The 20,099-nt window shown below is 44.5% G+C and overlaps 1 protein-coding gene and 1 non-coding gene across 16 annotated transcripts in view; both read left to right on the forward strand.

Moving 5' to 3' along the window:
• PKHD1 (PKHD1 ciliary IPT domain containing fibrocystin/polyductin) overlaps nt 1-20,099 on the forward strand; it is a 192,379-nt gene that overhangs the window by 32,424 nt on the left and 139,856 nt on the right. For 13 of the 15 annotated variants that reach the window (XM_085544296.1, XM_085544302.1, XM_085544303.1 and 10 more), the window contains 2 exons: nt 4,502-4,715; nt 9,191-9,341. In XM_085544296.1, coding sequence (XP_085400422.1) covers nt 4,502-4,715; nt 9,191-9,341 — 365 coding nt within the window. Of the gene's footprint in view, nt 1-4,501; nt 4,716-9,190; nt 9,342-20,099 lie in introns of those variants that run through there. The other 2 variants (XM_085544305.1, XM_085544304.1) reach the window with 2 other exon arrangements.
• TRNAW-CCA (transfer RNA tryptophan (anticodon CCA)) lies at nt 3,835-3,906 on the forward strand. Its single transcript has one exon. It is a non-coding gene; the product is annotated as a tRNA-Trp (tRNA).

Raw genomic sequence — 20,099 nt, forward strand, 5'->3', positions numbered from 1 at the left:
GTTTTTTGAGTTCATTCCAAAGTCTGTTGATGTTAGGGGTGCTTTTGCATCTATGGCTGTGGGCTTTGGTTCCACTTGTGGCCTGAGCTGCCACACGTGCTTTCTGGCTGTGTATGAGGTGTGAACAGAGACAGCAGTTCTTTACAGCTCAGAACCCAAAGGGCTGGAACTTGTTGATCCTTGAGGTCCCTTCCAATCCAAGCCATCCTATGACTCAAGTTACATTAAATGTCTTTTCTGTGGCTTTTGGCTTTATGATGGGACAGCTTCAGTGGGATACGAGTTAGGTGGGACAGGGTGAATGCCTGGAAGGGTGAATGATGCACTATGGCCAGTTCATACCTTGGGAAAGCTGGAGTTGAGGATTTGAATTCCTTGAGAGCAATATGAGATCATCCCTCAGGCAGAGCATCCTGTTTGATAGGAGAGAGGCAGCACTGTAGGAAATGTTGCCAGCTCTGTCTCTCTCAAAGAGAAATAACTGCCCCAGATGTGGAGAAAACTTCCAAACAGGCACATGCTTGAACAAGACGTTTTTCCTCCCTCCCCTATTGGCAGCACATTATTAAGCTCCTAATGTTGGCAAGAGGCAGCATTAAAGATTTCTAAATCTCATCCTGATATATAAGCTCTGATTTTTGAGTGGAGCCCGGAGTTGGACTCTATGATCCTTATGGGCCCTTTCCAACTTGGAATATTCTATGATTCTGTGCTTCTATAGATTCAGTTCCCTAAACACTATGTACAGAGTGACTGCCTTGGTGCCACAGCATTGCAGTACCGATGGAACAGATCTTAGCAGCTCCATAGATTTGATGCTGGGAGGAAAATCTGGATATCTACAGAAATCCTTGTGATTCTGTTGCCATCCAAATGACCAGAGATCTCATCTGGGGACCTGGAAGAAAAGTGGCTTTGAAGGTTTCCATGAGGTTAGATTGCCAGGGTTCTCCTTAAAGGTGTGGAAACTCCGTCCTTGGGAACAGTCAGAAGGTGGCTTGATTAATTGCTGAGCATCCAATCCAGTGTGAAATTCAGCCTTGCTTTGGACAGGGGTTAGGATGAGTGGTGTCTTGAAGTGCCTTCCATAGAAACCCTGAAGCATTAAGGTTGGAAATGATCACTAAGATCTTTTTTGGAGCCCGGGGAAATCCATCTTACAGGGAGCTCTGCAATTCCTTTTCCCAACACGAGATGTCAGCAAGTGAATGCTGATTGCTGCCCATTTGCTGGCTGAAGTTTCTGAATGAGAAGATGCAAAGGGAGGGAGACCTCCCCAAGCAAAGGGGGACACACTTACATCCACTCAGAAGCCACCCTCCCTCTGTCTCCTGCTGTGGTTTTTGCACTTTACTCATCTCAGCAGTCGGGTTACCATATTATTTTCTGTAATGCGTGTTGATGCATTTACAGGTTTTTTTTCTCCCAACTAAAAAAGTTCTTTGTGGGTTTACAAGACTATTTGCAGTCACTGAGAGGTGTATGTAGCCTGTGCATGGCTGCACAGTTATGTATAACATTAGTGCTGCTTTCCAGACTGCTTTCCTCTTAGTGTTTGGGGTGTTATGTCCTCCACTATTTAGGGCATTAAATGCAGTCTCACCTCATTCTTTACCTGCTGCCATTTGCCTGAAGGAGTTTGCCAGTTGCAGCTCTCATGTCCTTTCTTTTGTAGCTTTTTCCATGTGAAAGAGGTGGCAAAGGGATTCTAAGGATGTGAGCCATGAAGGTCCTGGGTCTGTAAGGTCCCTCCAGTGCAGGGGCTGCTGCAGCCAGGTGTGAAGCTCAGGTGCCATTTCCCAGCTCTTCACTTGGCCCAGGGGTTGCTAAATGAGAACTCAAGCTGAGTTTCTCCTGTTGGAACATACCATGAAGTGGATGACGTGGAAATGCCTCCCCTGCATAGCTTGGGGGTATCAGGGAAGCTCTCTTCACCCCTTAGTGATGGGCCATGTAGTGCTCAACATGATTATGACGAGATATGTTCACGTGGGAGTCCTTAGCTGGTCCATCTGGCTTTCTTATATTGTCAGATCCTTAGAAGCTTACCTCTGCAGATAAGCGAAGGGCCTTATTTTCCCATTAAATAGATGGTTGTCTAAGGTGTGAGGAATCCATGAGCCTGTCCCATGGGGTCTTCCCTTAAGAAAACGGCTTGCAGCAAGGTTTTGGGTTGACCATTGGTATGGTATGGTCAACCCAAATTGGTATGACCACAGGAAGTACTTCAGTGTGCTTCATTCAGAGCACAAGAAGTAAGAATATGCAAGCTCAGGCTTTTTTACGTGGTGTCTTTGTAAGCAAACATCTGACCTGCCGTTAGCCAGGCCACATTGGTAGAAGTGGATGCTTAGAGAAGATGGTTTAGATTTAAACTGGGAATGAATGAAATGAGGCTGGTTTAAAAGGAAGAGAGACGTGGCTTATTGGAGCTACTTGTTTGGAGCAGAAGGAATGAAGGGAAGGAGATTAGGATGCAACAATGAAGTGTACCAAAGGGGGTACATTGAGTAGGACCACAGGGAATATAATGAGGGAAATGGGGAGATTTGCACATATAGGTGCAGAGGAGCTGAAGAGGAAGAGCTGTAGCAATTGAAATATAAGTAGTGGCAAGGGTCTCTCACCTTTAGAGGTGAGAGTCCAAATGGTCCCTTCTGCCCTTCAGATCTGGAAACAAAATTAAGAAAGAGGATGGGGAAAAAAAGAACCAAGCATATTGATTACATGGCAGGAGTGTTCTGACAGTGAGATCTATCAGGCTGTGGAATAGATGCTTGCCAAGTCACCTCTTGGGACTTCTGAAACCCGGCTGTGCAAAATGAATGTCTCATAGGGAGCAATTCTTCATAGGGAGAGGCTGGACTTTATGACCTTAGAAGGTCTCTCTTTTTCCTCTCCATTTTCCTTTTGCCTTTATTTTCAAGTTTTTATGTCTTTAATTTGTAACCTGTTTTTTCTCTCTGCTGAGTGGAAGTTAACATTGTGCTCTGCTGCCTGCTATGTGAGCAGTGCATAGATGTGAGCTTTGGCACCGGGACTCTTTGGGCACTTGTTCAATCACTCTGCAGCTGCCCTTGGATCTCCTGTAGGGTGTAGCCTCATCACATGTCCAACAGTTGTTATTAAACAGCGACCCAGAACAAAGCCCTGGTGCTGAACAGCCCAGGATCCTGGCTTAAGGCAGAGCATCCTTCAAAGAGAGGGTTGTGGGCAGCCGGTTTCTAACCCATCACCGACACGCAGAGTTTTGGCTGCCATCGTGTCTGACTTCAGAAGAGATGCTGTGGTGGGATGAATGCATTAATCTTGGTGATGGGGTTGTGTAACGTGTGATCAGTGGGTTCTATATTTACAGGATAGATAAAGCATAAAGGAGCTTTATTCTGGGATTTAAACACTTATCAGTTAAGCAGGGAGAAACATCCTGGAATGAGTAGACTGTGTAATTCCAGGCTGTGCTAAGTGTGTTACCATCTTTAATTGGTATTTATTTATTGCTTTTGCAGCAGGTGAGAATGGCAGCTTTCTGCTACCAAGGGTTATTTGCATATAGTGGTCAGAGGAAAAGGGCCAAGACTTCCTCCTAATTGGGAAGGGTATTAAATCCTCTGGGAACAGGGGAATGTGGTAATATGGAAATATCAGAACCTCATCAATCCCCAAGGAAGGGATGAGAAATGGACCCGAGTAGTGGTATCACCATTGGGTAGACTGAAGCAGTAGGGTATGGAAATGAAGTCTCTTTCCCCCTGAAGGGGAAAAAGTTGTTCTAGGTGTGCCAACATCTGCTTAACATCAGCAGCCCATGGGCTGCTCTGGGTGATTGTCCCTGACCTCGTGGCGCAATGGTAGCGCGTCTGACTCCAGATCAGAAGGCTGTGTGTTCAAATCACACCGGGGTCAGCATGTCCCTGTCTCTGGGGTGGTGTGATGGGATGGCTGGCCTTAAGGGGCAGCTCTTTTGCTCTTCTGCTCCAGATCCCAAAGCTTCACTCATGGGCAGCAAATGTCCCCTGGCAGAGAGGTCTTGCCTTCTGTACCAGTTTTGGGAAGTATCTGGATAGAAGGTGGTGACGCAGTGGGACAGGTTGCCCAAGGAGGCTGTGGATGCCCCATCCCTGCAGGCATTCAAGGCCAGGCTGGATGTGGCTCTGGGCAGCCTGGGCTGCTGGTTGGTGACCCTGTATATAGCAGGGGTTTGATACCAGATGGTCATTGTGGCCCTTTTCAACCCAGGCCATTCTGTAATCCTATGACTCCCTCATCCTATTTTTGAAAGGGAGGCAGTGGATGTCCCAGCCTGGTGCCATGTCTGGGCACTGCTTCACCTGTCCCTGGTATCCCTCAACAAGGAGAAGCATAGTTGGTTCCAGATGGGGTTTTTTACAAGTCCATCCTGCAGTCAATCTGGATCCTTAGCAGGATTGGGTCGGGGAGGGGTTTAAGCTTTTTTCCAACTTAAGCCATTATGTGATTAATTCCCTCCCTGTCTTTGCAGCATCCTTGGCCTTTCTCTGCAGCCTGACCCACTCTTCTGCCAACTGCCAAGAGGACAGATCCACCATTATTGAATGTGATGTCCAAGTCATGGTGGGCTCCTACCGCCAGCAAGGACCCAGATCTTACCTGTACCTGTGTGGGGAGAGTAAAGCTTGGGAGCAGCAGGGGGACACCGGCCCTTCGCAGAGACACATTGCTGGACTCATTGCCAGGTTGGTTCTACCCAGAAGGCATTCACTGCCCCTGCCAAACAGTGAACTGCAGAAGGAGATAATTCCTGCTTCTCAGGTTGACACCGGGATAGGATTCCTAATTCTTAGGCTGCTGCCAGCAAAGCAGTTTAGCCTTGAGACCGCTAGAGAGCTCCGCTGGGTCGTGAAATTCATTCCTTCTGTCTATCAAAGCATTTCTATATTCCCCCTCCCCTCCTCTCCCATCTTTTTTAAAGGGTTTGAGAAACATCAGAAAATCCATCTCGTAAACAGCCTGCTTTGTTCCTTCTTAGGTTTTAATATTTATCTTCTGATCCAAAGCAACATCTGGTGGATGCCAATGGGGAAAAAGATTAGGCATTATGAAAAGCAGAAGCCTTTGTATTTTCTTTTTCCCCTCCCCTTCCTCTCTCCAAGCAGTTTCACGAGTAAAAAGTTGCAGAGAAAATTCAGCAGGCTGTGCAACATTTACTCAGCAAGGGGTGCTCAGGTTTTGCAATTCCAAGGCCAAGTTGCCTGGAAGTGTGTATTGTTACCTTTGCCTTTAATAGAGCTGCCGGGACTTTTGTCTGCAGAGCACGTACTTCTAGGAGCGAGAGAGAAGCTCGAATTAAGGAATAAATAGATGAATTACACTCTGCAAAAGACATTTAAGCCCTATATAGGGAGTTAGAATATTGCTGCAGTGCACTATGTGTGCTTTGTTTCAATGGGCAGCGCTCGCTGGTGCTGTTCACGAACTTCAGTGGAGTTGCAGAGTTTTGATCCTTGTCCTTTATCTGGTTCTTGTGCCACCAGTAGTGTTAGGAGTCATCAACGGAGCTCTGTCTTGAGGTGGGAAGAATTGCTGAACAAGGACAGCAGTAATACAGTTACAGCATCTGCCTGTTGGTCTGTTGTTGTCACCCCATCAGCTTTTAAGCTCTGATAGAATTGTTTGAGTTGGGAGGGCCCCTTCAAGGCCATCTGCCCCACTGCCTGCACTGAACCGGACACCCACAGCTCCATCAGTGCTATGAGCCCATCCAGCCTGACCTTGGCTGTCTGCAGGGATGGGGCACCACCACTTCTCTGGGCAACCTGTGCCAGTGCTTAATTGCTCTCATCCTAACAGTCTTCTTCCTTATATTCAGTCTAAATCTCCCCTCTTTAAGCTTGAAACCATTTCTCCTCCTCCTACACAACAGACCCTCCTAAAGAGTCTGTCCCCTTCTTTCTTAGAGCCTTCCTTTAGGTACTGACAGGCTGCTCTCAGCTCTCTCCGCAGCCTTCTCTTCTCTAGGCTGTACACTGACCACCACTCCCTGGGTACGATCTCGCAACCAGATCTTCATCCATCGAACGGTCTACCCATCAAATCCATATATTTCCAATTTGGAGAGAAGGATGTTGTGGGGGACTGTGTCAAAGGCCATACTGAAGTTGACATAGATGACATCAGTGGCTCTTCCCTTGTCCATGGATGCAGTTATGCTGTTGTAGAAGGGCACTAGGTAACTCAGACTGGAGAGGGATGAGGCAGCCCAAGATTAATGCTTTTGCTTATTGCTTTCAAAGTTATGCTCAGCTCTTCACTGCTTAAACACCCGTATTATGGGGGTTATTATGATGGTTTTATTTTGGGCTCATTTTCCTGGTTTGGATTTCTGCAGTTCTGCTGCTGTAGCTGCTTCATCCTGGTGGTATCAGTGGAGTGAAGGGGGTGGGAGGTCTGAACCTGAGTTTGTTGTGTGATGGTGATGAAAAGTCACACAGATTATTTTATGGCTGCTTCGTTATTTTTCTTAACCATGTTTTTGCCCTTCTAATTGTCTACATCCCAGAAACAGTTTAACATCTCTATGCGTTCTAGATCAAATTGATCATCATTTTACCTACTGCTTTTGCCTTTTTCCAAACTTAAAACCTTTTTAAGTTGTCGCTACATTTCCCTTCTGTTGTGTTCACACTCAGAGCTTGTATCGAATTTCAAGTATGGGCTCAAAAGGAATTTTCCAGCAGGTTGATGTATTAGTCCGGTGAGTCCATTTCTAAACAGGGTTTTACTTAAGGTGGGAGAGGACAGAGAAGAAGGGCTTATTTCAGATGAGTTTCGTGATCTGAAAATCTAGGGAAGAATAGAGGAAGGGAGTTGAAGTGAACCAAATGATCTATCTCAGAGCTCTTGGGAATGTGTTTTCAAACTTGAATTTCAGAAGACATCCCATTTCCAAATACTGAGCGCAGTTTGTAGCAAAGGGTTTGAAAATGATTGAATGAATTGTTAGGGGAATTCCTGAAATAATGCATGCTGGTTGCTCTAATTAATAACTGTAAGTGAAAGTAATAATAAAAAGGCAGATGAATGAGTTCTGCATGTAGGTTCAGCGGTTCAGACATTCATCCCAGGTTGGGAACTAAGGCATAGAAAGCATCGCTGACTTAACTAGATGTTAAATCTTTCCTGTTCTTTCTTCTTGTAAAACTGTGCCGTTCCTTAACATCATCCTACATTGCAGATACAGGAGCACTTCTTCAGGGACAGGGGGGAGTTGGCCCTTTGCCTACAAGGAGGCTGTGGATGCCCCATCCCTGCAGGCATTCAAGGCCAGGCTGGATGTGGCTCTGGGCAGCCTGGTCTGGTGGTGGGGGTTGAAACCAGATGATCATTATGGTCCTCTTCAACCCATGCCGTTCTATGATTAGCACTTGGAGTTCCTCTCCATTGACTTCAATTAGTAGCAAGTTGCCAGCTGAGCCAAAAACATGCCCCTTCTCCCTTTAAAACAGTTGGTTATTTAAAGATGCAGCTTTTTCTTGTAGCATGAAAAAGAAGTACTCTGCAGTCTTGAAAGATAGCCCAGTCCATTGAATTATCGCACAGGACAGGAGCAGTTCTCAAAGTGTTGCTATCAAAAGAGAGCGCCGTTCCCTACGGCTGGCTTTTGATTATTGATACAGCAGAGGGAAAGGTTCATTTAAATATAGAAAGAAAAATTCACTGTTAAAAAGGTTCAGCTACTTGCAGAAAGCTTTTTTTCCTTTTTTCTGTGGCTGCTGCTACTGTGGCTGCTTCCTTTAGCATGTTAACCTCCTCCTACCCTAAAGAAGGGGCAACAGAACAAAGGCCCCTACCTGCAGTTAGAGCAGCTCCTTGTTTGCTCAGTGAGCCACCGCACTCAGCCCAGCTTGAAAAATGCAGGTGCACCAAATCATCCTGATCGCTGTGCTCTCAAGGAAGCTATGGCTGTTGGGTTGATACGGGTAGAAGTTGCGCTCCTGACATTAGTCATTTGGAAACTCCTGAAAATCCAGGTTCTACCAAACTGATCCTCTGTTCTGTTGAGTAAAAGTCCTTACGTGGAGGGGGAGAGGCACTGGAACAGGTGAGCTGTGGGTGTCCCATCCCTGTGGTGCCCAAGGGCAGGCTGGATGGGGCTGTGGGTAGCCTGAGCTGTGGGAGGTGTTCCTGCCCATGGCCCATGGGTTGGCTTTAAGATGTCTTCCAACCCAAACTGTTATAGGATTCTAAATCAACATTCGAAGCTTCTGCTCTCCTTCCTACGAGTTGCAAGGTGTGTATTTGATGGGTGAGAAGAAGGCGGCGTGATGGCAAAGGAAGGCATGAAAAGTGACGCTAAAGTGTCCGAAAGTCTTCACAAGTAAACGGGGAAGCCTTCCCCTCACTTTGAGGGATCTTGGATCCTGTAGCCCCTTGTAACGAAATGCTACCAAAGCCAGCAGCTCTCAGCAGCAAGAGCCAGGAAAAATATCTCTTCCCCACCACCCTTTCTATTACTTTTCCCTCCTGTTCAAGGGGAGGCTTTGGAGGAAATGTCTGTTAGTGTAACTGGCACATATATCGAATCTGCTTAGTCTGGGCTGTTAAGTAAGTTTAATTAATTTACTAAGTTAATGTTCCAATGCTAGCAACAAAGCATCATTGCAATCAGCTGGGTAGCAGGAATTGGAACCCCTAAATGAGCTCATTTTTTCACAGTTGGAATTAGGGACCAGTTAGCCAGTTGTGTGGCTTTTCCAATTTCTCCACTTGCCCTAAGGGAGTCACAAGTTATTCATTCCCTATTGCTAAGTGTGAGTAGGATGGGGAGGGGGGGACATGAGCAAACCCTGCTCCATGTAGGAGTCCATCTTTGATCCCAGCGCTGCTGATTCCTAAGCTGTTGTCTGCACTTATCTTCCTTGGTCCTAGAATGACATTTGCTGCTGTTTGCGATAGTTTGGAGAAGCAGAAAGGCATCACTGAGAGATATTTATGCATGTATTTTATCGTAAGCGTGTGCAGATAAAGGAGGGGGGGAAAAAACAAATAAACAATAAAAGAATGGAAACAAAATTACAGAAATTTGCAAAGTTTGACAAATGGTGGCCAGGAGTTGCCACAAGCTAATGGCTTGCAATGATTAATAAGAGTAAAAATAATTGCATTTCATTAAGATTGATGACACCCCATTTAACCTCCCTTCTCGTTTCAGCCCTAAAGTGGAAAGAGATGAAGTTCTCATCTATAATAGCTCCTGTAACATTACCATGGAAACTGAGGCAGAGATGGAGTGTGAGGGAGCTAATCAGCCAATTACCGCCAAGATTACTGAGATATGGAAAAACTGGGGCCAGAACACTCAGGTATAATCAAATCTCTTTTACAGACTGATTCAAACAGCTTAAAATTAAATTTGTAATATTGTGTACATTTAAAGGAGGCAAAAAAAGGAGGAAAAAAAAAAAAAGGAGAAGAAACAATTTAGGCTGAGCAGCAGCTATATATAATATTAAAAGCTTTCCAACTTTGAATAGCGGTTGTAATGCTGTGCGGCTGTATTGGTGCTTAACTACGGTTGATGGTGTTTTATGAGACATAAACGAGCCCTACTTTATTTTCCGGGCAGTGTGTATCTTTTTATGTATTTTATGCTTTGTCTTTTGATGTATTGATACAAATTCTATTCTAAAAGTGTTCTTTTCAGTTATTTGATCACACAAAGTTCCAGCTTTCCAATACAAACTTAGCATTCAGCTTTTGTGTAGCTCTGCTTCTATGTGGGTTTTGCTCCTCTTTCATATCCAGAACTGAGACAGGACAGTCTCTCTTGCAGGAGTACAGCCACAATGTGTTTATCACAAAACCTCATGACTCTGAGCTAACATCACTGTAAGGCTCAGTCTCTACAAATATAACACAAACCCAAACCATTCACAGCTCTTGGGGGTTCTGCAGTGTTTTTGAAGGTGTTGAGCTGGAGTTCTGGGTTGTGCCTCTGGTGATAAGGAATTCAGAGCAGCTGGGTATCCTTTGACTGCCCAATGTCCCTCTGTCATCATCCTAAATGAGCAGTTCCTAAGATGTTGGTGGAGTTCTACCAGTACAGGGGGGAAGAGTTTCACTCCTGGCTTACGAGAACAAATGCTGGTTTTCCTCTGGTAAATCAAATTATCATGCATCCTTCCTAGTACAGGTGAGACCTGGGAAGCTGAAATTCATTTGCTCAGGATTTATGTTAAAGCTCTTCTGGTAATTTTTATCTCTATCCACAATAAGAATTCTGTTGCTGTATCTACAACCCTGCCCAAGAGCAGTGGCAGTATTCTGTACAAGTCATTTTGGTGTGTTTCCAGCATCAGATTCTGAAGCTTTTAATAAGCTGAGAATCTCTGAATATTTGCTCTGTAAATCTATTTTACTTGTATATTGTTCTTGCAGCCAAGCATCCTAAAATACCATTATTGCATAGTGATAGGACAAGGGGGAATGGTTTAAAACTAATTTGGGAGGTTTAGGTTGGATATTAGGAGGAAGTTTTTCACCCAGAGGGTTGTGACGCACTGGAACAGGTTGCCCAAGGAGGCTGTGGATGCCCCATCCCTGCAGGCATTCAAGGCCAGGAAATGCAAGAGGTCAGCACAGGGGCATACTTAGGCCTGTGTCAGGTCAGACAGCAACTACTCCTTTCCTTTAGGTTGTCATTACCCAATGTGCAAAAGATGTCTCTACTGCTGTAGAGCACAGGCTGCAGTGTAGAGGAGCTGTCACCCACTGCTTTGTGTTGCCCCTTAGTGTCAGCAATGAGATGGTGACAGTCTGTCATTTTGGCTCAGCTGGCAACCAGCAAAGGAAAGAGTGGTGAAGGTTGTCCCTGCTGTGGTTTTTCTGCTGAGTGTGGGGTGAAACGGGGAGCTGAGCATCCTAAAGGAATGGAGGGAGTGCAGGATGAAACCAGCAGTGCTTTCCGATCTGGGATTTGCTGCTGCTTAATGAACCCAGCAGGCATTTGGAATCATTTTATCCCTCTTCCCAAAACTGGCCTGAGTGAACAGAGGTGGATGGGTGGGGAGTTCAGATAAATGGTTTCAATTTTGGTCCCTTTCTTGCTGACAGCATCCCGTTAAGATTTACGACCTGGTGCAGCATATGCATGCTTCACTGTAGAGATTTAAATCATGTCATGTGAACTGGCCTTACCTTTCCAGTGGAAATAATGGTCCCCAGGTTCTGCACCAAGCAGTGAAATGCATTAATAGCACCACGTGCCATAGGATAATGGTGCTATTAGCAGGCGGCACAACTCTGTGTACAAGTAATGGGAATGCATCTCTTTATAATAACATCTGGCACTTCTGTCGCACCCACATGAAAGGATCTCAAAGCACTCCAAAAGCACAGATACTGTGCTCTCCATTTCAGTTTTTCTTGTTTATTATTGGTGTTGGAGCAGTGTTTGCTCCAGGATGGCAGAAGGGAAAAGAGGCATGACAGAAAGGCTTGATAGTCTTGTGTTATCAAGAGCATGGAGTGGTAAGAAAAGAGAACAAACTTGTTGCAGGGCAGAAAATGGGATAAAACCTCCAAATAGTTTTTGTAGAGTGGAGTGTAAGGGATATGAGACTTGGGGAAAAACACTTCTTCATCAATAGATGGGAAGATGTGTTTAAATGAGATCTCAACTCGAGGCAGCTTAACTTTTGGATGATCTGCATGAGATGGGGAAGCCTAATTCTGCAGAGAAAGAGCTCTTGCACCTCTTGTCAGATGTGTATCTGTGCTTGCAAATTAGGCTGTAGCTGTCATCCAGAATTAGAAGGCTGTATCTGCCCTGTTCGCCTTGCTCATGCTGCTGCCTTGAATCAGTCCCTCATATTTGCCATGCTGGTTAAACCTCTTGGAAGAGTTTTGGGTAAGATCCTCAGTTGAGGAAAAGTGCTGTATTTCTGGAGACATGAGGCAAAATGCATCCTTTCAACTCTTTTCTCTGTTTGCCATGGGTGCAGAATGAGCTGGGCTTGTGTTTGAATTTAGAGGACCCCAAAGAGTTTTCAAGCTGTTGGCTGGAGACCTGTTGCTTAGCAGACTTCATTGGGCTGAAGTTCACCAAATGGCCATATTCCTGGCATTTGCTCCATGCCCAAATATCTCCTCCAAAATACCATAAATGGGTTTCTTTATAGACTGACTCAGACCCTTTTCCTCCATTTATATGTGGAATCCTTGCCGCTATAGGACTGAAGTAGGTCACAGAAAGTTAGCAGCAGGCCTCTGCCCCATTGCTGTATTCAGCATCGTTAGTGTTTGTAACTCGCTCCGTTATTATCTCAGGAAGAGTTGCAGAATTATTTTGGTATCTGTATGTAATTCAGTTTAAACAGCCAAAAGGAGAAGTGGGGGTGGGGGGGGAGGAAAGAAAAAATATCCAACACTGGCTGTATATCCCACAGGACTTAATTAGTTCACAGCTTCGTGGTACACTGGATAATGGGAGGATACAGATTCACTAATGCAAGGGAGAAGTTCTAATGCTCACTCAGTACCTGTCCACTGCCACCTTGGCTACATAATGAGATGTCAGCCACAGTGATGCTGATGAGACATGCAAAACACTGATACAGTGTGTAAAGGATGCTCATGGGAAGGTTTGGCCAGGCTTAGATGTCTCCAAACCCATTGTGCTTAGTGAGCCTTCAGATTATTATTCCAGATCAGTGGACCGGACCTAATCGTCGTGTAAGCATGCTGTTTGAGCAGCGTTGCCCTGTGCTGATTCCTCCTTCCTCTTCAGGCCCAGGTGGGTGATATAATGTTCATTGGAGGGCAGATGCCATGTGCATTAAGTCAGACATAGGGAAGCTAAACGGGCATCCTCTGCAACACCAGCCCTCAGGGAGTCTCCATTAAGAAACAGAGGGCTGATGGAGAAATAACTTGCTAGATGCAAATGCCTTCTTGGACTTTGGCTCTGCCTGGGTCTGCTGCACTGCCATTTGTTTTTCAACAGGGCGTTAAGGTGAGGTCTTGAGATATAAGAATAGCATTGACTTCTTTGTTCAGCAATTGAAACTGGGATAACTGCTTTGTTTGATTCTCAGAGAGGAAAAAGTAGAACCAACAAAAAAAGCAAAGGCTTCATCTGAGAACTGCACGGTCACTTAAGGGACTCTTGCTTTTCAGATTCTACTTTACTCCATTAGGTCCAGCTTTCCAAGTCTCTTGTATTCCTATTTATCTTAGAATCACAGCCTTCCCTAGAATCACAGAATGGCCTGGGTTGAAAAGGTCCTCAAATATCATCTGGTTTCAAACCCCTCTGCCACAGGCAGGGTCGTCAATCACCAGACCAGGCTGCCCAGAGCCTTCTTTTCTGTTCTTATTTTCCTCATTTACCATCTCTCTGGGCACCGCATTATTTGCAAGTGAAGGAGAAGAGGTGATTCTGCATTTTGGAGTTATCTGGTACTTTATATAGGCGGTAATGCCACATCCCCTGACCATGCTGTGTGTCTGTGAGGGTTGCGGGTGATGGACCAGCAGGGTTCTTGTGCTCTGTGTAGTAGATATGTGATATTCTTTCAGTATCACTTTAGTGCCATTCTTGTACTGCATTATTGCCTGATGGGTGCACATTGAGGATGAGAAGATTGTAGTTGGTTGCCTCTGCTTGTAGATGTATGATTTAAATACGTAGAATCTCAGAAAATCTGAGTGAGAAGGGGCCCAAAAGGATTATCAAGTCCAACTCCTGGCTCCACACAGCACAACCCAATATATGTATATATGTGTATATACAAAACAGATCCAGCAGCTCAGTAGGAAATATTACCTAAAGCTGAAGATGTGATGTTGTCTGTCTTTCAAGCTTCTTCATCCCTTAGCTCCATAAATGGGTACAGCCTTAACACATTCTCATTCTTAAGCTTTCTTCTGTGTCCTTTGGTTATCCATCTTCATCTCTGTCCTGTTTTTCTGGAGCACCAAACGCTGTCAGAAAGCAAAAAGATCCTCTTTTTGCTTTTTTTTACCCCCCCAGTGTTCCCCTTTGAGGAAAACCACTGCACGAAAACGAGTGGTTAAACAGGGTACGAGTGAAGTATGCCACCTGCAAGGATGGATGCGTTCTGATCTGGGGAAAGGATGGGAAGTCAAGAGTAGGACCAGATGGAAAGTTCCTAAAATGTGATGTGTATATATACATACACATATATATGTTAAAAACCTTCGCTTTTAGCAACCCAGCAAGTTCACCCCTTATATTCTCTATTTCTTAACCTCCTGCCTTGGTCATGGTTGTTTTCAGAGGCAGAGATAGGAACACGCCAAAGCAAGTCGGATTCGCAGGCCTGGCGGAAAGGAAGTGGAGGAGTCAGTAACAAATGAACACAAAGAAAAGCACAAAGCTGGTCTTGGGGTACAGATGCTATCAGAGCAGCGAAGGGACCATCTGTAAGGTTGTTAAGATGTAGAGAACCGAGATGGCCTCCACAGTAACCACAGGCAATGCGAAGAGATAAATGGTTGACCCGAGCCTGTGTCAGGCTAGGATTGATGCCACTATCAGCCCTAGTGCCTTTGCAATGATTTTTTTTTTTTAAATCTCTGATAGAGTGTGTTATCTAGTTACTGGCATGAGGGCAATGGCCTGGAGGCAGCCAGGAGGAGGAGGAGGGGGGAGGACGAAGGAGAGGAGGAGTGAAAGAGAGAAGGGGGGAAAGAAAAGGTCATTCTAGGAGGACAGTCTCGGTTGGGCTAAATAAGAAAATGAGGGCCTTGCCCTGAAAGGGGGAGGAGGTAAATAAATAATAAAAGAACCTGCTGCTAGGTGTGCAGGAAAAGGATAAGCAAAATTGCTTCCCCTTCTTTTCTTTTTGTTTTCGTTCTTCTTTTTCTTTCTTTCTCTTCTTTTTTTTACTTTCTCCTTTTAATAGGATCAGCCCTGGGCTGCAATGGGAAATTTAGGAGATCTGCTTCTGGTGAGGTTTTTTTTTTTTTTTTTTCTTCTCTCTCTTTTGTTTTAACTTTTTGCTTCCTGATTTGAAGTTTAACTCTTTCCTTCCCTGTTCTCAGCTCAACATCAACAACAACAACAACAACAACAAAAGACTGAATTATGTATATTTTTTCTTCTATCCCTCACACCTTTGTTTTACTTTTATTCCACTTCCCTCATCCCGCCATCTTTCTGGTGTTAGAGGTTATTTTGAAGCTGGACCTGGGAGCCCTCTTCACCCCGTAGCACAGGAGCCCTGTTGGCTATTGCTTTGTCTCCATACGGATGCCACCTCCCAGTAACCCACAACACACTGACACCTTTCCACTTCCACTTATACAGACCCACATGAAATCAGAACCATTTTTCTTCTTTCCCTCTATTTATTCCATCCTGAAAAGAAAAACAGATTGAGAGTAGAAAGTGTCATTTTAGAGGCACAACTCTACAGGGCAGAAAACAACGATTTCCCTTCCCTCACATAGAAAAGTCTTGAATTAAGGTCAAGAGAATGCAAGGAAGCCTTCCCAAGGGACTATAAGCAAATTTTCTCTGTTTTCTTGCAGACTCTTGCATAGAGCCTTGTTGCCACTTTTCTGTTTAATTATGAAAGACTCTAATTGGCTCCTTTGGCATTTTGGGTAGATTTGGACAGTGTTATGTGGTTGAAGCACAGCTCTGGTTCTCTATCTGTAGAGCTTGCTCTTGACTTGGGTGAATGGCACTGGGGTGTTTATTGGCTGGTTCCATGCTATCATGCAGGCTTTGGGCTCTGGATGAATTTGAAGGGAAGCTTTTCCATCTCACCCTTGTGAATTTGAATGGAAAAGGTTGTTCTCCTTAGGGGTAAACCTAGCCTAGGCTTGTTCTTCTCCTGTGTTGGAGTTTGGCTTAATGTATGAGTGGGTCTTGCTTTCCTTAGGTGTGATGTGGGTTGAAGATGTCTCCAAACAGCTCTTGCATTGCTGGCATAGTCCTCTCTGTCACTGCCTGAATATGTGTCCCATTTCTGATCCTGGGTTGATCTGATGCTGGGTTATGAACATTGTCCTTACAGGAATGTAGCTCTAGAGAGCTGAGTTCAGTGCCTGGTTGTGGCTTGACCAAAGATCTGACTAAGAGCAGACTTCCAGGGAGAATGGGAAAATATGTTGGGAGTTTAATGTGGTGGGGGACACAGCTGGGTTTTGCTTCATTTGGGGAAGAAAAGGGCTGTATGCTGAGGGTAACAAGGACCTGAAAACTTCATCTTGTAGCAAGCTACCAGGAGTGATGGAAACATAATCATCTCGCATTATAATTTCTTCTGTGTATGTACAGACTTTGGCATAAGGAGTAAGGATGAGTAGTATTTGTACTTTGCACTTATTTTTTTCCTGTTTTGTTACTGCTGGTTTTACAACAAAGCTTTTCCCAGACTAAAAGATGAGAAAGAAGCGTGTACCTGGAGGATGACTGAATTTCAGTTCAGAAACATTCATTAACAAAAAATAAATTAAGAATGTTGTAGCAAGAGGGGAAAACCATCGTGTTCGAGCCCTCTGCCACAATTAACCTGAGAGCCTTCATTCTGTCTTTAACAACAGGGTTAATTTTATGTGATTGCTAGTAAAACCAGGCTGTTTTCATGGTGAGTTGTCAGCAGCCGGGTGATGGACTGAGTTAACAACCCCTTGGAAGTGCTGGGTGTGTGCCTGTGATTGGCAGCTCTGTAGGTGGAAACCCCTTGTTCCCAATCTGTCCTTGGGGATAACTGCAGAGCAAAGGACTTCATTAAGGGATGGTAAGGCTGCCTCATAAAAATGAGCCAATGATTACCATCAGAATGGGAAGGAGCAGAGGGTACTGGGTGATCTGGGGGCCCTGTGATGAAAAGCAGAATTCCCAGGGCAGGGAAGCATCAGGTGAATTGGCTGCTATGGCATTAACAAAATATTCCCCGTTAAATTCGTGGGTGATGCAGGGCTGGGAGCTGTTAGCTCAGATTCAGTTAAATTTCAAGTGTCAGAGCTCATTAGAGGTGATTTTAGCCAAAGACAGTTTGTGAGGTGCTCAGTAAATTCGACTTCCTTGAATAAGCTTGAATCAAGAAGATGCCACTTGACTTACTGATTGATTTTTCCTGCTTTCACACAACTTCTTTAGGTCTGGGATTCCAGTCGAAGGTCAGACTCAGTTTTTAAGTCACTTAGGGACTGTGGTTCTCTTGGGACCATCAAGGATCATGGAAGTCCAGCTCATGTAGACACATACTCTTTCAGTTACAGTGCCTGTCTCTACCTGAAATCAAATCTGCCCTTTGAAAATGCTACCTGGTGCCCACCTGCATCCTTAAGCACTTGAATGCACTGGGGTATGGATGTGCCACTGAGGTTCCCTGGAAAGAGGCCCTAGATTTGATACCCTGCCAGATGATGTGGAGGCAGACAAATGTTATGTGTGGGTGGGTGGACAGTAGAAGCCACGTCACATTGCAGGGGATCTGTTCCCAAAAATGATAGGCTGTTCCAGCCCCAAAAGGGATGGCTTCATAGCTCAGACAGCAGCAGTTTGTGCTTTGAACTCAAAGGGCTCTCAGTTCAGAGGGCAATGTGTTAGTTGAGGAGCACTCTTGCACGCCATTCTCTCATTTTAATTAACTCTTTTAATGTCTGGAAAAGTGCATTTCTGCTCTGGATATTTCCTTGTTTGGAAGTTGTCTTGCATCAGGAATGTTTGTTCAGCTCTTTGCAGATTAAGATCTTGGGCTCTATCTGGATTTCTTGCAATTAAATAGACACCTTTTCTGCAAGGAATAAAGTGGGATGTACCTGGTATTTTTAATGCCACTCAACACCCAACATCCCATTAGGAACTAGAAAATTCAGCTTGAAGTGGCAGTCCAAAGGTAACCTTTACCGATGGGTGACATCTCCATAGCCATCATAACCCAGAGTTCCCCTATTGCTTGTGTGACCTTTTCTGTAAGAGTCCCATCTTCACCTTTTTACCTTTCTGGCAGATAAGTGTTTTTGATGATGACAATAAAGATACGGCAAAGCACTTTTATTCTTGGTTGCCCCATCTGGGCTGTGCGTTTGATCCGAACGGCCAGCGTCCCAGTCAGATTGCACTATCAGATGGAGCTGGCTCTATTTCCTGCATTATTCTTCCTGGCTGTACCACATTATGCAATTATGTTTGCATTTAAACCTGAGCACTTACCTGTAATGATGCTGTAGTTCAGTTCATGATACATTACAGCACTAGATAATGCATACAGATAGGCTAAGAAAGCATGTTGTTGATGTGCTAAAACTAAACAGGACATTGCATTTGAAAGCGGGCTCTGAAAGCTCGCAGATTAGGATGAGACACTTAAAAAAGCTCGCATTACTGAAATAACAGCCATGCAGGATGAAACCCTCACCCTGCTGGGCAGGTACAGGATTGAAGGGACACTGCAAGGCTTCAGTCTGCATCTTGGAAGACAGAATCATAGAATGACTTGGGTTGGAAGAGACCTTAAAGATCATCTAGTTCCAAGCAAGGATATAGAATCATAGAATCGCCAAGGTTGGAAAAGACCTACAAGATCGTTCAGTCCAACCATCCAAACATGTGTTATAACTGCTAATACCTAATACTTCGATCAATCTCCCACCATAAGCTTCGTAAAACCCCAAGAGATGTGAGAACAACGTTTGACTCAGACAGACATGGGACTTTCCATGAGTGTCATGGTTTCTTTCGTTATGGAGTGATATAATCCTGCTCCCATCCTCCTGTTAGTTGGTATTTTACTCTGTTTTCAGGCGAGCTTTTTCTGCTTGGGTTTAGGAAATCTATGCATGCTACATGTGGGACATGTGCTCCCCCCTCCAAGAGCAATGCCTTTTCAGTGCCCTAGGAAAGCACTATGAGATCAAACTAATATTCCATGTCCTTAATTAAATACCTCTGGTGCAAAGAGCCTTACCTTCTGCGCTTGGAAATTGCAATGATTACTCCCCTGCTGGAAAAGGCTTTTTTTTTTTTTTTTTTTTTTGGCAGTTATTTCTGAGTATTTTTTGTTTGTTTGTTTTTTAAATAAGGATTAAACTCTTTCTCATGCCGTTGTCCAGTTGCTAATTGGCCTGAGACTGACTTGTGCCATGGGCTCTGACCTCCAAAACTGCCCATTCATTTTTTTTCTCAACTAATCAGCTAGACGAGCTGTTTACAGTTGGCTTTTGGGTCTTCTCACTGCTTTTGTGGCTGCCCCTGTCTGAGTAATTAATGACAGCGTGGCTTGTTTTTGGTCTTGAGTTACTAATGCTGTTGGCTGCAAATACATTTTTACCTCTGGGACGTGCCAGCTTCCTGGTTCTAGTCCCACCTCATTGGCCCAGGTCAATTCTTTGTGTGTAAACAGATTTATCCTGTAATAGTTGGAAAGAGAATAGGTCATTCATCAGTCCCATAGAGAACATGCCCAGCCAGATTCTTCTCTTCTCGCGCTCGTGCAGCTCAGCAGAAGTCAGAAAAGCTGCTAAAATTAAGGGGAGGAAAAAAAGAAGAAAGTAATTATTTTGTCGTAACTCAGTATAGCTCATGTCCAGCCACCTGCCCGGCCCTGATCCATGTAGTATTAATGAAGGAGGTGTTACATAGATTTCTTAGGTAGGGTAATATCACCTGCATTTTAGCACTTGTATAAAGGATAGAGAAATTAAGTAGCAACATGTGATGAAACGTCATTAAAAAAAAAAAAAGCAATCATATTTTGGCCTTGGAAAAGCATAGGTTGGTTAAGTTCTACAGTAATTCACAAGGCAATGAGCTCATTTTGGCAGAAATAATTACTTTGTTTTTCCTCCCATACAGTTCTTTAGATGTAGAATCGTAGAATGGCCTGGGTTGCAAACGCCCACAGTACTCATCCAGTTCCAACCCCCTTCTATGTGCAGGGTTGCCATCCATTAGACCAGGCTGCCCAGAGCCACATCCAGCCTGGCCTTGGATGCCTGCAGGGATGGGGCATCCACAACGTGCTTTCTTTCTTTTTCCCTTTTAATGTAATTATAGCTGCTTAGTGAGTTGTGATGAGCACAGCCATTCCTGTGTTGTGTTTTTTGTTTTAATATCATTTATTTCACAGTGACTGGAAGAA

The sequence above is a fragment of the Coturnix japonica genome, chromosome 3 (assembly GCF_054131305.1).
Source record: "Coturnix japonica strain WE chromosome 3, WE-NBRP24, whole genome shotgun sequence".
In the NCBI taxonomy this organism is placed as follows: Eukaryota; Metazoa; Chordata; class Aves; order Galliformes; family Phasianidae; genus Coturnix; species Coturnix japonica.